This window comes from Aythya fuligula, chromosome 14 (assembly GCF_009819795.1).
Source record: "Aythya fuligula isolate bAytFul2 chromosome 14, bAytFul2.pri, whole genome shotgun sequence".
NCBI classification, from domain to species: Eukaryota; Metazoa; Chordata; class Aves; order Anseriformes; family Anatidae; genus Aythya; species Aythya fuligula.
This window is the reverse complement of record NC_045572.1, coordinates 13,816,807-13,830,501: the sequence shown is the minus strand read 5'-3', so window position 1 is coordinate 13,830,501 and position 13,695 is coordinate 13,816,807. Positions and strand designations below refer to the sequence as shown.

At 49.1% G+C, this 13,695-nt stretch overlaps 1 protein-coding gene across 1 annotated transcript in view; it reads right to left on the bottom strand.

The window, feature by feature from the left end:
* Positions 1–6,877, bottom strand: part of FAT2 (FAT atypical cadherin 2) — a 42,196-nt gene extending 35,319 nt beyond the window's left edge. Inside the window, exons 1-2 of the mRNA XM_032196984.1 lie at positions 3,613–6,877; positions 2,896–3,210 (exon numbers count right to left, since the gene is read on the bottom strand). Coding sequence (XP_032052875.1) covers positions 2,896–3,210; positions 3,613–6,877 — 3,580 coding nt within the window. The remainder of the gene's footprint in view (positions 1–2,895; positions 3,211–3,612) is intronic.
* Between the last annotated feature and the right edge of the window lie 6,818 nt (positions 6,878–13,695).

Sequence of the window (13,695 nt, the reverse complement as noted above, 5' to 3'; positions counted from 1 at the left end):
GCCTGTGGACATGGACACTGCAGGAGAAGCACCAGGACAAGCAATAGGTAGGAGCTGGAGGTGAATAGTCCAAGGCAAAAGGATTCTCCAGACAGACTTTCAGCAGGAGAAATGGCTTCATCCTGACTCTTCCTGCCACAGTCTCCTCATTCCTCCCAATCCTGTTTGGACTGGAACTTGCTGCTTCGCATCAGGGACTCAAACCCAGCACAAAACAAGCTGAAAACTTTTCCAGCAAAATACCCCGAACCCAACTCTCTCTCCATCTCTCCATCTATCTCTCTATCTCTCTATCTGTCTCCCATAAAAGCTGCTCTGCACCATCTGCCAGGCTGGGCTGGAGAGATTCCATCGCCCATGGCAGAAAGCTTTCATCTCGCTGCGCAGTTTTATTCCCTCTTCTCATTAGCCTTTCATTTATTTTCCCTCTTTTTCTCCACCCTCTTGAGGGAACTGAGAGCTGGAAGAGCTTAGAGCCCTTCTGTGGTGGTTCAGGGCTGCTGGAGGAGCCCAGCCCTGCTGGGGACAGTTGTCGTGGCTGTTCTTGTGTCCTGCCAAGGCCCCAGGAGGAGAAGGGTCCCTGCTGGGTCTGTCTCCGCTGGTCGGCCCACCCTCCTCTTGGGATCCTGGATCAAATGCAGAACGAGCTGGCTCCAGGAGCAGAAAGAGGTTACTTGCAGCAGTGTGGCACCATGCCCTCAATAATTATCCCGGGCTATTCTGCAGGGTTATTCTGGGTGTAGACATGCTTGTTGCAGGAGTCGGTCGGGTCCTGAATTCCCTCAGTGCGCACGATGAGAACAACTTTCCTCTCCTATCTCTCTGCCAAGGGGCTCCTAGGGGGAGCTCCCAGGGGAGCTGGGTCATACAGACCTCTGGCATCTCAGGAACTGAGCTGCTAACGAGTCTCTTCATGATGGTTTCCTCTAGCTAATAAGGCAAGAGATACATTTATTGCATTTGAACAACAAAAGATATGTCCTAACTAAAAATCCAGAATAAACCCCAGTGCTCTAGCAGCACTGCAGTGCTCAGATACTTGCAGTGCTTCCTCTCTTTTCCTGTTTAAAGATAATTCCTTTCATTAGCACTTCACTAGGACAACTGTTTTTTGAATGCAGCCCTGCACTGATATGAATGACCAGAAACAGAAACACCAGCGGTTCATCTGCCAACACCAGGCCGAGACCAAAGATTATATTTTTATTCTACTTAATGGAGCAACTAGCATGTCCTTATCTGCAAAACAAAAATATCACAGGGGTTCCAATAAGCTGCCTGCAGCTCAGAACTTTAGACAAGCTGTGATATTTTTTCTGGCAGGAGTAGTAGATGACTTCTCTGTAAGCACGAGGATATAAACTGCTCAGTTTATGCCAACGTTTGCAGGTAATCATTTGTTCTTTTGGATAACACATGCAAAGAAAAGGAAAAATGAATCCTCATCAGGCTTGGAAGCAGGTCCTTAAACAACCTCCAAGCTCAGGGTTTAAAGAAGAGACCTCCAGCAACTGGCCAAGAGATAAGATCAGCTCCTGAGTTTCTTAAGGACTGACAAACGTATCACTCTTCACATGCAAATTACCTGACTGTAGAGAGAAATGGATGGGAGGTGACTCACACCCGACAGAGCTTTTTTTGTCTAAGATGGGAATTAAAGGGTTGGCTTAGAGGTGAGGCGTCTCATTCCCAGATGTTCGAATTTTGCCAGTGCCGCTCGTCTTTTCATGGCTTTGTGGGGCTGCGCTCACACCAGGGTGAAAGTTTTCGTTGTTGAGAGCATGGAGAAGGCTGGATGTCCTGCAGGGTGATGGGTGCAAGCAGGAACCCAGCACTTGTGCAAGCTGTCCACAGGGCTGAGCTGTCCACATTTATTTGGGCTTTGTGGGAAGGTCAGATACAGAGCAATGCCCTGACCTGGCTAAAAGACTTCTGACTGGGGGTGGCAGAGGTGCAGCTGACATCTCCATCTGTATCCACATGGTGCCACGTACAGACACCCTACAAATCTCTTGCAACCAGAAGGATCTCAGCATTTCAGCATAACAATTACTTTCTTAACATCCTCCTCCCATCCAGCTGTAGAGGACTGCCAGAGAGCCACCAGGGAGCATGTAACCGAGAGCTGCACCAGCCTTTTTCTGTGTGCCCAGCTCCTTTCCCATCTGAGAGCAGGCTGCTCTCCCGCTGCAGTAGGTGAACTGCTTTTATCACCCGCAAGAGATCAAAGTCATGCAATTAATCCTCTCCCAAAGTGAGGCTCTGCGCCCTCCCTTCCCTCTCCTCGCAGGAGCTGATGGAGCGAAGGGCACGGCGCAGCTTTCCCTGCCAGACTGGCCCAATGTCAGCACTGCTGGGATAGTTTGAGGAAGCTGTTTACACCAAACATCAGTGGGTTTTTGATGGCTCTGAAAGATCTGGTAATTAATCCTCAGATGAAAGATACAGTCTAGGAAGATGGCAGAAGAGGCTTACTGTACTAACTACGCTAATTGTGCCGGAGGATGGGTGGAGCTTTTAAATGCAGTGGGATTCATTTTTATTAATCCTGCCCTGCTCTGTCCCAGGAGCAAATAGTCACCTCCAGAAGGGTGTTTGCTGGCTCAGGCTGTGCAGTAGGCCAGTTGTTTATAAGGGGGAATATTAAATGCAGCTCCTTCACTGTGTGCAGGACTTTGAAAACAGCACATCTGTGTCACTCTAAGAGCAAATATCAGCCTTCAGGTTGAGGGTTTTATTTGTGAGCCTCCCCACACTGTGTATCTGGAGACTGTGACTTCTGCTGCAGAAGGAAGGCATGACAATGCAGCTCTGTGGGCTCTTTATATTGAATATGAAACATCCTTTGGGCACCTGAAAGCCTCAAAAACCAATACCGAGTCGGGTCAGTCTTACCTGTAACGAGGTTAATGGTGAAGAGTCCCTGAGGATTTCCAGTTAGGATGTGAAAAGTCAGTTTTCCCTCTGAGCTGGAGTCAGGGTCTAAGGCATCGAGCTGAAGGACAGATGTGTTTGGTGGGGAATTCTCCATCACAGAGGCATAAAAGACAGGCCTGGACATCTGAGGTGGGTTGTCATTGGTATCGGTGACTTCAATATAGATTTCAGTCACAGAAGACAGAGGAACTGTTCCCAGGTCAAGAGCTAGCACTGTCAGCCAGTAGTGAGACGTCCCTTCTCGGTCGAGTGGTCCGATGGTCCGGATGGTGCCTAGAAGAATGACAGACAGGGCTTGTGAGGGATCGAGGGCACTCAGATCACTTTATCCTTAATGCCAGACCAGTCTGTGTCTCTGCTCTGCCTGCTGGCTTTTGCTGGAGATACGAACCTTGGCACCAGCCTTGCATGGATATGAGATTGTGTGGAAGGTGAGGGCTTGCTTGAGCTGAGGGTAATTTGGTACAAGAGTGAAAACGAAGGCCTGGGTATTCTGAGGGAGAGCAGACAAGCCATGCTCGTTCCTCCCCATACACAGGGAGGCACATTGTATATCCCTGCACAAAGTGGGAGGATTTGAATACATTGGATAAAATAAAAATAAATTAAAAAAAAAGCAAAACAAAACACATGGTTTAAGCCCTTGAGTTGCACCCTGAAACCAAGCTGCATTACCTGTGTCCTTTTCAATGCGGAAGATGGACAGGCCAGTGCCCTCTCGGAGGAAATACTGAACCTCTCCATCTTTCCCCTTGTCGATATCCTTTGCTGTGACCATCATCACTGATGTGCCCTCGGGGCTGTTCTCCTGCACCCAGCCTTTGAAGACAAAGGAGGCAAAGCGTGGTGGGTACAAGTTCTCGTTGACATCAAGGATGTTCACTTCCAGGTGGCAGAGGGAAGAGCGAGAGAAGGGCTTCCCACTGTCACTGACCTGCACGGTTAGATTGTAAGAGTCCTTCTTCTCATAGTCCAGCTCCTTCTCTAACCGGAGCGCCCCAGTCAGCTTATCCACATGGAACATCATCTCCTCGTCGTTAATGAGGCTGTACCTCACCTCTCCCCCAGAGCCAGCATCTGGGTCAAAAGCCTCCAGAAAGAGGAGAATGGTTCCTACAGGCAGGTCCTCTGGGACCTTCACACTGTTCAGGGCTGGCAGGCACTGCGGGGTGTTGTCATTCACATCCTCCAGAGTCACGGTGAGATCTGTAACGGAGAACAGCTGGTAGCCAGTTTTGGGCTGGTCCCTGGCTTCGATTTTCAGCACGTAGCAGGGCCACGATTCTCTATCCAGTGCACCCGTGACTGTCACTTCTCCAGTGACACTGTTAATGGCAAACTTGTCAGTGGGGGTTAGCAGAGAATATTTTACCCTCCCATTATCATCCGTATCAGCATCTTCTGCTTTCAGCTGAGCTATTGTTGTCCCTGTTGCTACGTTTTCAGGTACCACCACCCAGTAGGCACCCTGTGGGAATTTAGGAGTGTTATCATTGGTATCCAACACATTCACAGCCAGCAGTTTCCAAGAAGATTTTTGTGGTGTGCCAAGGTCGTACACAGTAATGTTAAGAATGTAAAAGCTGGTTCGTTCATGGTCTAAAGGAGTAAGGACTTGAAGGAGACCTGTTTCCAGGTCAATGGTAAAGCAGCTGTCATCATTTCCATCCGAGATCACATAGACCAGTTTCCCATTAAAACCAGTATCAGGATCAACAGCTGAAAGGTCTGCAATAGTTGAGTTGATGGGAACAGTCTCTATGATATCAATAGATCGTGGAAAGCTGTCATCAAATTTGGGAGCGTTATGGTTTATAAGGTGCAAGTTCAGAGAAGTTTCGTCATCCTGCCCATGGCCTTGGGACTGAGACTCAATGGAGTGTATGATAGTCTCTGTCAGTTGCTTCAGTACTCCTGTTTCCTCACACTGCATTTTGACTGGGAGACCTTGGCTGACCACAGTGATATTTACAGATGTCGGCAAAGCATAGTTCTCTCCGTCTGTTGCAGTTATTTTCAGAGAGTAGAAGAGTGGCTGTTCAGAGGGAAGATCTCTCAGAGATATTCTGAGGGATATTACTCCAGAGATGGGATTCAATTCAAAATGCCGTAGCTCATTGCCAGACTTGATTTCGTATTTGATATGCTGCAGCTCATCGCTGTCGATTGCAGAGACCGTGGCCACAGGGTTCCCGACAGGAAAATCCCGGGGGATGCTGCCACTGCAGCTTGCCTTCTCAAACACAGGGGCGTTGTCGTTGACATTGTTGAGCACGAGGGAGACGTACACCTCCGTTTCGTGACGGAAAGGTGAGCCCCAATCTGATGCCCACACTCGCAGATGGTACCATCTCTGCATCAACTCATAGTCCATCGACTTGGAGGTGGAAATGATGCCAGAATACGGGTCGATGACAAAGGGGACTGATTTCTGGTTGGCTATGGTGTAGGTTACAAAGCCGTTGTCTCCTTCATCTTCATCTGTAGCCATTACTGTTAAGACACTGGTACCAGGAGGAGTGTTCTCATCAAAGGCCCCCCGGTATGAAGACTGACTAAAACTTGGCGCATGATTGTTGCAGTCAATGATGTCAATGGAAACAGCTGTGGATGTATGGCTGTTAGTGGTTGTAACTTCAAGTTCAAAATGAGACTGTTCATGGAAGTCCATTGCTCTGACAGTAGTTATCAGCCCAGTGTGAGGATTGATTTTAAAATTTGTGCTGTTAGGAGTGGGTCTCAAAACATATTTAAGATTTGGGAAGACTGGTGTAATCTTCACCATTACAACTTGGCTTCCAGCTGGGGAAAATTCACTGAGCTGGACCCGGTACACTTCTTTCTCAAATCTGGCAGAGACATACTTGGCAGGAGGTATATGTATAACTCTAACAGGAGAGAAAAGTGGTGGCTTGCTCTTGTCCTTGGCTTGCAGACTGAGGTTGAAACCAAAGGGGTAGAGTAGCCAGTTGACTTCTTTGGTTGACACAATCATGAACTCTGTGCTCCCAAAGTAGGATGGGATAACTTTGAAATGCCTGCCTGGATCTCCATCCACAAGGTCAACTGAATCTATTCCTGCTTCCGAGTCACCACTTTCTACAGACAGGGTTGCATAGAGCAAGTCTTCAGCTGAGTCGGGAGGTGTCACCTTCACGGTGGAGATAGAGGGGGGTTTCCTGGCAGATGGCTCCACTTGGATAGTGAGACTAGCCAGGTTCCCAAAGCCGTTCCCCTCTGTGATCTTCCTCATTCTGTCCACAGCCAAAACTTGCAGGTGGTGCCTGCCTCGATGGGTGCTGTTCAGCCTGCCCATGGTCATAACTGCTCCCGTGGTGGGGTGTACGGTGAATAGGTCTGACTTGGTGTTGAGGGAGTAGTAGAACTCCGCATTCTGGCCAGCATCGGCATCCGTGGCACTGAGCGTGCTGACCACTGTTTTCAGAGGAGTGTCTTCTCTGATGGACACTTTGTAGGAGGGGGGTGAAAAGAGAGGTTTCAAGTCATTTCTGTCCAGAATATGGATCAAGACTTTGGCCCAGGCTTCGTAGGCAAAAGTGCTCTCTGTGGCTTTGATTATCAACATATAACTATCTTTGACCTCCCGATTTAAAAGTGCTGTGTTGCTGCTCCTGGTTCTTATCCTCAAGAAGCAGAAATCCCCAATTACGTGCTCCTCTGTTTTGAAGAGACCGGTGGTGTCCCCAGAAGCTATTCTGTATCTGATGTCCCACTCGGGGTCTGTCTTGTAAATCCCCATCTTGACGTAACTCTCCACGTAGGTCTTGGGAGCTGAATTCTCGTAGATGGTGGCATTGTAGAAGAAGTGGGTGAAGTGCAGAGGGGACGTGTTGCCTTTCTCACAGCTTGCCTCACGGACCGTGCAGTGCACCAGTAAAACAGCAAAACTCAGGAAGTGCCTCTTGGTAATGATTTCCATGGTGTGGTGTCTCTTCAGGTCCTGCAGAGGTTAAAAGAAAAGCATGGGTAATTCTGGCAAGTATAGAAGAGAGGTGTTTTTATTAAGGCCAGTGTGCTAGAGGAAAAGTCTCAGTCTTCACATCTGTACTGTCTCTACCCTGACCTTTGCCAGCATGGTTGGTAGCTCAGTTCTTTTTTTTTCCTTCTGTCCCAGTGAGAGGTCTGTCCCCCCCAGGACTTCTCACTTTTTTTCCTTAAAGTTTTGCCCTCATAGTAAAAATGTGACATGCCATGTGAAATGCTCTGTGAAATGTCATGATCAAGCTGATTTCCTATTCTGTATATCGTTTCTACCCCCCTTCAGTTCTGCCTTCTCCCTAGTCAAACAGCATATTTGAACTGCCCAGCCCCAACCCAAACCTCACCTCCAATCTGTTTCTCCATCTTCCCTTCTACATCTTAACTTCTCTCTCCACACAAGTTCTTGCAAAATATTTTCAAGAGCTTACACACCAACTGTGACTTGATGTCTCTCCCTGTGGCTTGTTTTTCCCTTTCTTCTCCTCCTACAGCAATCTTTCCTCTTTTTCCCAGTAGATATGCCCTGCTATGTTGTACAAATTCCTTCTTAACAGCCAGCCCTACAGCATGAGGCCTTTTTGCCCACTCTAGTTGAGCTCATAGTCAAGTTGTATCACAGTTACCAAAACCCTTTTCTAATTCTTAGATCTGTCTCTGGTTGGAACATCTGCGTTGCTTGAAAAAGCAGTTTTCTAGCAAGACACTTTCACCATGTCTCTGTCAGTTGCTGAGTAATTTCCCTGGTTCCTCCTTCTCATGGCAAAGCCCCAGGGTCAGGATTCCTGTCATCCATGACCACCCGCCATCAGCTTCCTTCCCTCTCTAACAACTCGTGAAAGTCTGTGGTTTTGTGATTTATCTCTGTGAATATGGAGTATCAAAGACGTGAGTCTGATGTCACAGAGGGAACAGGGGAGCACATCTATGAATAACAAGGTTGTAACTTTATTAGTGAGCTTTGCTGGGCTTGTTAAAGGATCAAGGCCTGTTCTTTTGAAAAGCTAAGTGCGTGCTGCTGTGTGTGCATTTAGGGGTTGAAGCCAGGGATGAGCTAAATATAGGTGCATATATTTCCCCTAGATATCCCTGAAGATCTTTATCTAGAACTGTTTCTTCCTCTTTTAAATTTAAATTATATATCAAGTACCTGCCAGTCATTTGGCACATTCCTAATTGAAACAGGGAAGACTTGTTTTTCCAGACACTTTTTCAAGACTCATCTCTTTAAAAGCCAGAACTAGTTTAGTTTAGAAGTCAAGTCGAATGTTAGGAACAAATTATTGGAGCCTAACTAGCAATCTGTGTCATATTCTCTCACTGAGATAGCTAATTACTGATAAATACAAAGCTGTAAATTTGATGCTCCCTTCCAATCACATTTTCCTTAGTAAGTAGGTGCCAATCATCCAGCAATCTCCCTGCCGTGGCCATTCATTTGCAACAAATGGTCTCAAGCTGAGTTGAAGCCTTTGTCTCTAGGAAACTATCAGAGCTCCAGACAAGTTAATGCAATTTGGATTTGCCATAAGTGAAAAATAAAACCTCGGACTCATTTTTGTGATGACGTCATTTCACTTATAGGAAATACAGCACAGTCACAAACGCACAGCATACAAAGAAAAACGTGGAGGACTGTGCAAGCTCATCCAGAAAGGCACGCTGTTCCTTCTGAGGAGTTGAAAACCATGTTCTTAAAAGATCTGCTCGTTACTTAACCGCGCTTAAGAGTTTTGCAGCGTGTAGGGACTTGCCTAGAGCTGCTCCCTTCCAACATTTTCAACTGCTGAACCTGGAAAGAAGGTGTATGCATGCTGCGTGCGCGCGTGTCTGCTAGGACTGGGGAGCAGGAAAAGTCACATAGAATTCAGAGTGGAATAAGACAGCAGGATAAAACAGCAACAAAAATACAGTGTTGTTCCATGAGCAGGCGAATTAATGAAGCCGATCGCTTTGTATCTGGGCTAATTGACTTTTTAATTCAATTGTACTGAAATGGCAGTGTGAACTCATCTCTTATAAGACATCAGAGAACCCACAAGGCAGAGACGTTATGAACTGCACAACCACAAGAAAAGCCAGAGCTGGAGCACATGCCTTCTTGGGCACCAGCAATTCAATATGGGAGGATAACCTTGAGCAAGGAGTGGGTTTTCTGGCATTTAACAAGATGCAAACTTTCTTCTTAATCTCTCCTGGAATGTCCTTAACCTGACTGTTGCCTGTAGATTTCCTGACATCTAAGAAGGGCTTCGCTCAGGTTGCTGTTTTTTTCCTCTGTGGGGTTTTTACTCCTCTGTCCAGCTAATTATTTTGCAAAACCTGTCGTGACCTCATATTTCTGAGAGCTTTGCTCTCAATTACAAGTTGGGCTGAAGGCAATCAATGGCTTCAGCAGTTATTATGAAGGATGGAGAGTTACTACACACACAGGGCACGAGGCAGAAGCCTCATTTCCTCTGGAAATAATCTGAAAAAGTGAAAGGCACAGCCAAAATTTAGGGAGAATTTTCCAGTAGACATCACTATCAGCTCTTGAAGTCTTACAGTTTCTCTTTGCAGCAGGCCCCGTTCCCAAAGCCCTAACGTTAGCACACAGAGACCTTCGTGCCCCCTGCCAGCACCTGCCTGTGCTCTGAGATGTCCAATTTCATCACCTCGACTACTGCATATGTATCTGCCTGGACAATTTCTGTACCAGAGGAAATCCTATCACTATTTGTGCAGCTCTGCACAAGCCCACGTTTGCAGATGGAGCAGCAGAATTTCGTAAAACGCATGCTGATATTTTTGCTCTCTTGATGTGCTCAAGGTCCCTCCAGCTTGTCCACATGTTAACTAGCACCTGGAATACAAGCTCAGCTATCAGACTGCCTCTTATTTGTCTCAAAAAGTGGTGTGGCCCATTAAATCAAGGTTTCTCCAGCACCTTGATTCTGCCCACTGCCTCATAACAGATGGAGATGGCCTTGCAGATCCCCTTCTCTTTTTCCACATACCAACCTTCAGCTCTAGCAGCTTCATTTTTGTTTGGATCTAGAGCTTACAAGGACAGCTTCTAACGATGACAGAATGATAGCTGTTAGTGTATAGATCATTTTGCTTATGGGCAGAAAGTGGAATCACTTACACCACATTCACAGTGCAGAACCATGCAGAAATGGGAGTGGGCCATTTCCAAAAGCTGTTGTGAAGCTCAGCAGGAAAATGGGGTGCATTGCTCTGAAATGGGGCAAACGCAATGAGCTCCAGCCTTGACTCAGGGAAAGCCCTGTTGGGATCTCCCCTGACAGATGTCCTTAACAAACTAACAGAAACACGGCAGCTTTCTGTGACTCTTGCAGCATGGGAAAAGCTGCATATAAAGTGGAAATGGAATAAAATCAATCTACTGGCACTTAAAATCCCAGAGGGAGGTGGGAGCTGGGCAGCCAGGCAGGAGCAGTGCGGACAGGCTCAGGGGTACTTGCAAAGATGTTCAAGGATTTCCATGTCAGAACCAGGTGAAAAGAACTGCACCTGTGACATATTTTTCTGGTAGATCAGGAGAAACATTTTGCCCATTCCTCTGAGCTGTGCTGTCCCATGTCCTTGTGCTGCCAGTGCACGATCTGTGGGACTCATGGGCAAGGGCCAGACCTGCTTCAGGGCTGCAAGCACTGGACACTTAAATACCCTCACCTAGCCCTGCTCCATCATCTCACGGGATCTGATACTTCTAATCCTGCTTCTTGCCCAAGTATGAAGGATCTTTGCACCTCTCTTGCATGGCCCCCCTGGGCACAGTGCCCTCCAGGAGCTGGGTGCACACGGGGGGCAGATGTGCTGGAGAAAGCCCCTCGCTGGGACTGAGCAAGGCAGGGAAGGCAAGCTCCCGACTGGGGGAAATACCAGAGCATCATTAGGTGGTGATTCAGCCTCCTCTCCTAATCACCAGGCGAGGATCAGAGAGCCTCGAGGGGCTTCGCCCTCAGCCCTGTAGATGCAAACTCCCCGCAGAGCCAGTAAACACTCGTGTATCTCTAATCACAGCCCGAGCGCGCGTCTAAATTTAACATCCAAATTGGGCTCCTCTGTCAGAGACATGCCCCAATCTGTTGGCTTGAAACGAGGGAACAAACACGGCGCCGAGGTTCAAAGCCTGTGCGTGGGGTGGCCGCGGGGACGGGCGCTGCGGGGGGCTCGGTGCAGGGCACGGCTCCGCCGGCCGGGGCGAGCGGCCGGGGTTGGGGCACGGACCCCGGGGGCCCCAGGGCATGGGGCTGCCGTGTTTTTTGGCTGTACCACAGCCCAACGCTGCAGCCTGCCAGGAAGCAGGTGTGGCCCCGGCCCCACCTTCTGATTCCCTTCAAGAGGAGCATTTAAAAGCAATCAAAACCCCAAACACAAAACAAGACGAATGCACGAAGAGCAGCATTCCCCTCGCTGGCTGCGGTGGGGGGTTGGCCTGAAGTTTTGGGATCAGAAGAGCAGAGAAAAGTCATAATTTTGATGGGAAAATAAGAACAACTCTTTCCCTTCAGCTCTTCTCTCAGCATGCATCCCAAACTCTTTCTCTCCTTATCTCTCTTTCTCTCTCTCTTTTTACTTTTTCTTTCCATTCCTTCCTTTGTTTCTCCATTACCAAAACAACCTCCCACCTGGCGTAAATACCAACCCAAACCATCCCTGAGCACACCAACACCTTGGAGGCTCCCAGCACTAGAGCTGGGGGAGAAGGGAGCTGTGTCTGGTTGTTCTAATAACCAGCAGTGGGGCAGCTCAGGGGTGGGTCTGAAATTTGGTGGTCATGGGGGAATAGAGGGAGAGTGCAGGAAGCAAGTCCTATAAGATTGTGGGGATGAGGATTTGGGAAAGTGAGTGGAAGTTTGGACTCTGTCTTCTCCTGCATTGGTGGTAACGGAGCAGAAGGGCCTCAGCCATGGTCAGGGCAATCTCCTCATGGCCACCTTTTGAGTAGGGTCGATCAGAAAGCAGTCCGTGGGGTTTTTCACGTTGGAAAGTCACCGACTGAAAACTCCGCTTGTTGTGCAGGTGCTGGGCTGTCTGTGAGACGTTCCGATTCCCAGCAGTAAAATAACCCGTGTACACATTGCTCAGGGGCTGGTGCTTGATAATGCTTGTCCTTTCCTCATTGCAGCAATGCTGTCGGGATCAGGTCCTCCTGTTCTTGGTGCCTCGCTCAGCTTCTGAGTTTCCCATTGGCATCTAACAAAGCCAGGCCTGTGGGGTTTGCATTCTGCGGGGAGCTGGGTATTTTCTGAACTGTTTCTCTTGGACTTCGCAAAACAAACAAACTGATCCCTTCCCAAGCCATGGCACGGAGCCGTTCCCATGTTCTCGGCAGCATTTCTCTCAGTGGGGTGCTGAGCCCAGGCTAGGCTCTGTCCTTAGGGCTCTGGATTTGGTTGCGCTGAGCTTGGTTTTGCAGCGAAGCAGAAGAAACACATCCTGGAGGTACGACACAGGGCCAGAAAACTAATGTGAATTGTCCCTGAAGTTATGGTGCTCCCTTCCTCAGTTTATCTCAGGGTTTTCCAGTGCCTGTGGATGGTTTTGGAAGAGCTGGCGTTGGCAGGACAGTTCTGCAGCAGCCTGCTCAAGGACTGCACTCGTGTGGGCACAGATTTTGCTGGACTTGCAGATTTCACTAGGGCACAGCCAAGCTGTTTCTTCCCCATCTCACCTTTCCAATCTCCAAATAGCTTGGATAGACCTTTGGAAATTGTTTCCAGTTTTCTAAACAGCCTGGAGTGAGGCAGCTGATCATTTAAAACCTGGTGCAGGTGCTTCCAACCCAGGGCTACATCACGATGGAGCAGCGGCTCTCGCTTGGACTGCCAGATTCACACAGGACTCCAGAGCAGGATGGATGCAGCCTTACAAGCACCACAGAGATGCTCACCCCATCACCTACCTGCTGGACCAGGCAAGCGCATTGACCCTGGGGAGCTCAGGTACCACGGGGAGCTTGGGCAAGCAGCCTCCCAGGGGTGTTGGAGGAATGGAAACTCTGGAGGGAGTTGTGGGGAAGCCAGTGAGTCACTGAGCTGGGTGGCGTGGTCCGGGCCCCAGGCTGGTGCTGGGACAGCCCTTTGTCTGGTCGGGCTGCTGGCTGCAGGGTGGGCACATGCTGCTTCACTCCGAGGTGCTGCGGCACTGCTGGGGGCTGCTCTGCCTTGGCCAGTGAAGGATCCCACCAGGACCACGATCGGTGCTGGCAGCAGAGCACAGCGGGGTGCTCGGTCCCAAGGTCTGTCTGTCCCCCCAGCTGGTGATCACCCTTGGTCGGATTCTGGGCTCCAGGCTGGCTGTAAGGGACCTTCCTCCACGGTGCCTCCCCCAACCAGCTCACCCCTTCCTCCTGGGGACCCATTGCCCCATCCTGGTGTCTTTGTACGTGTCCTGATGCTCTGCCGGCTGCCCTGGTTTGCTCCTTCATCAAAGCAAGCAGGTCCTACACATCTTCACCTCCAAGCCATCTTCTGTCACGTGCAAGGGAACACCTTGCACATAAAGCCAAAGGCTTTCTCCTGTCCCTTTTCCACCCACAGTGTGTGCTCTCCAGCCAGTTCTCTGTGAGGATGCCAGGGAGCCTGGCTTCGGCGTGTCACATAGCTGAGGTTTCTGTCACTGTTGTGAGCCTCCAGGAGCTCGTCTGCGAGGCGCAGGGAACTTGAACAGGCTTGAGCTTCCCACACAGCTATAAGGGTCAGCGATCTTTATCTGTCTTGGCGTTGCGACATCGCTCCAGAGCAA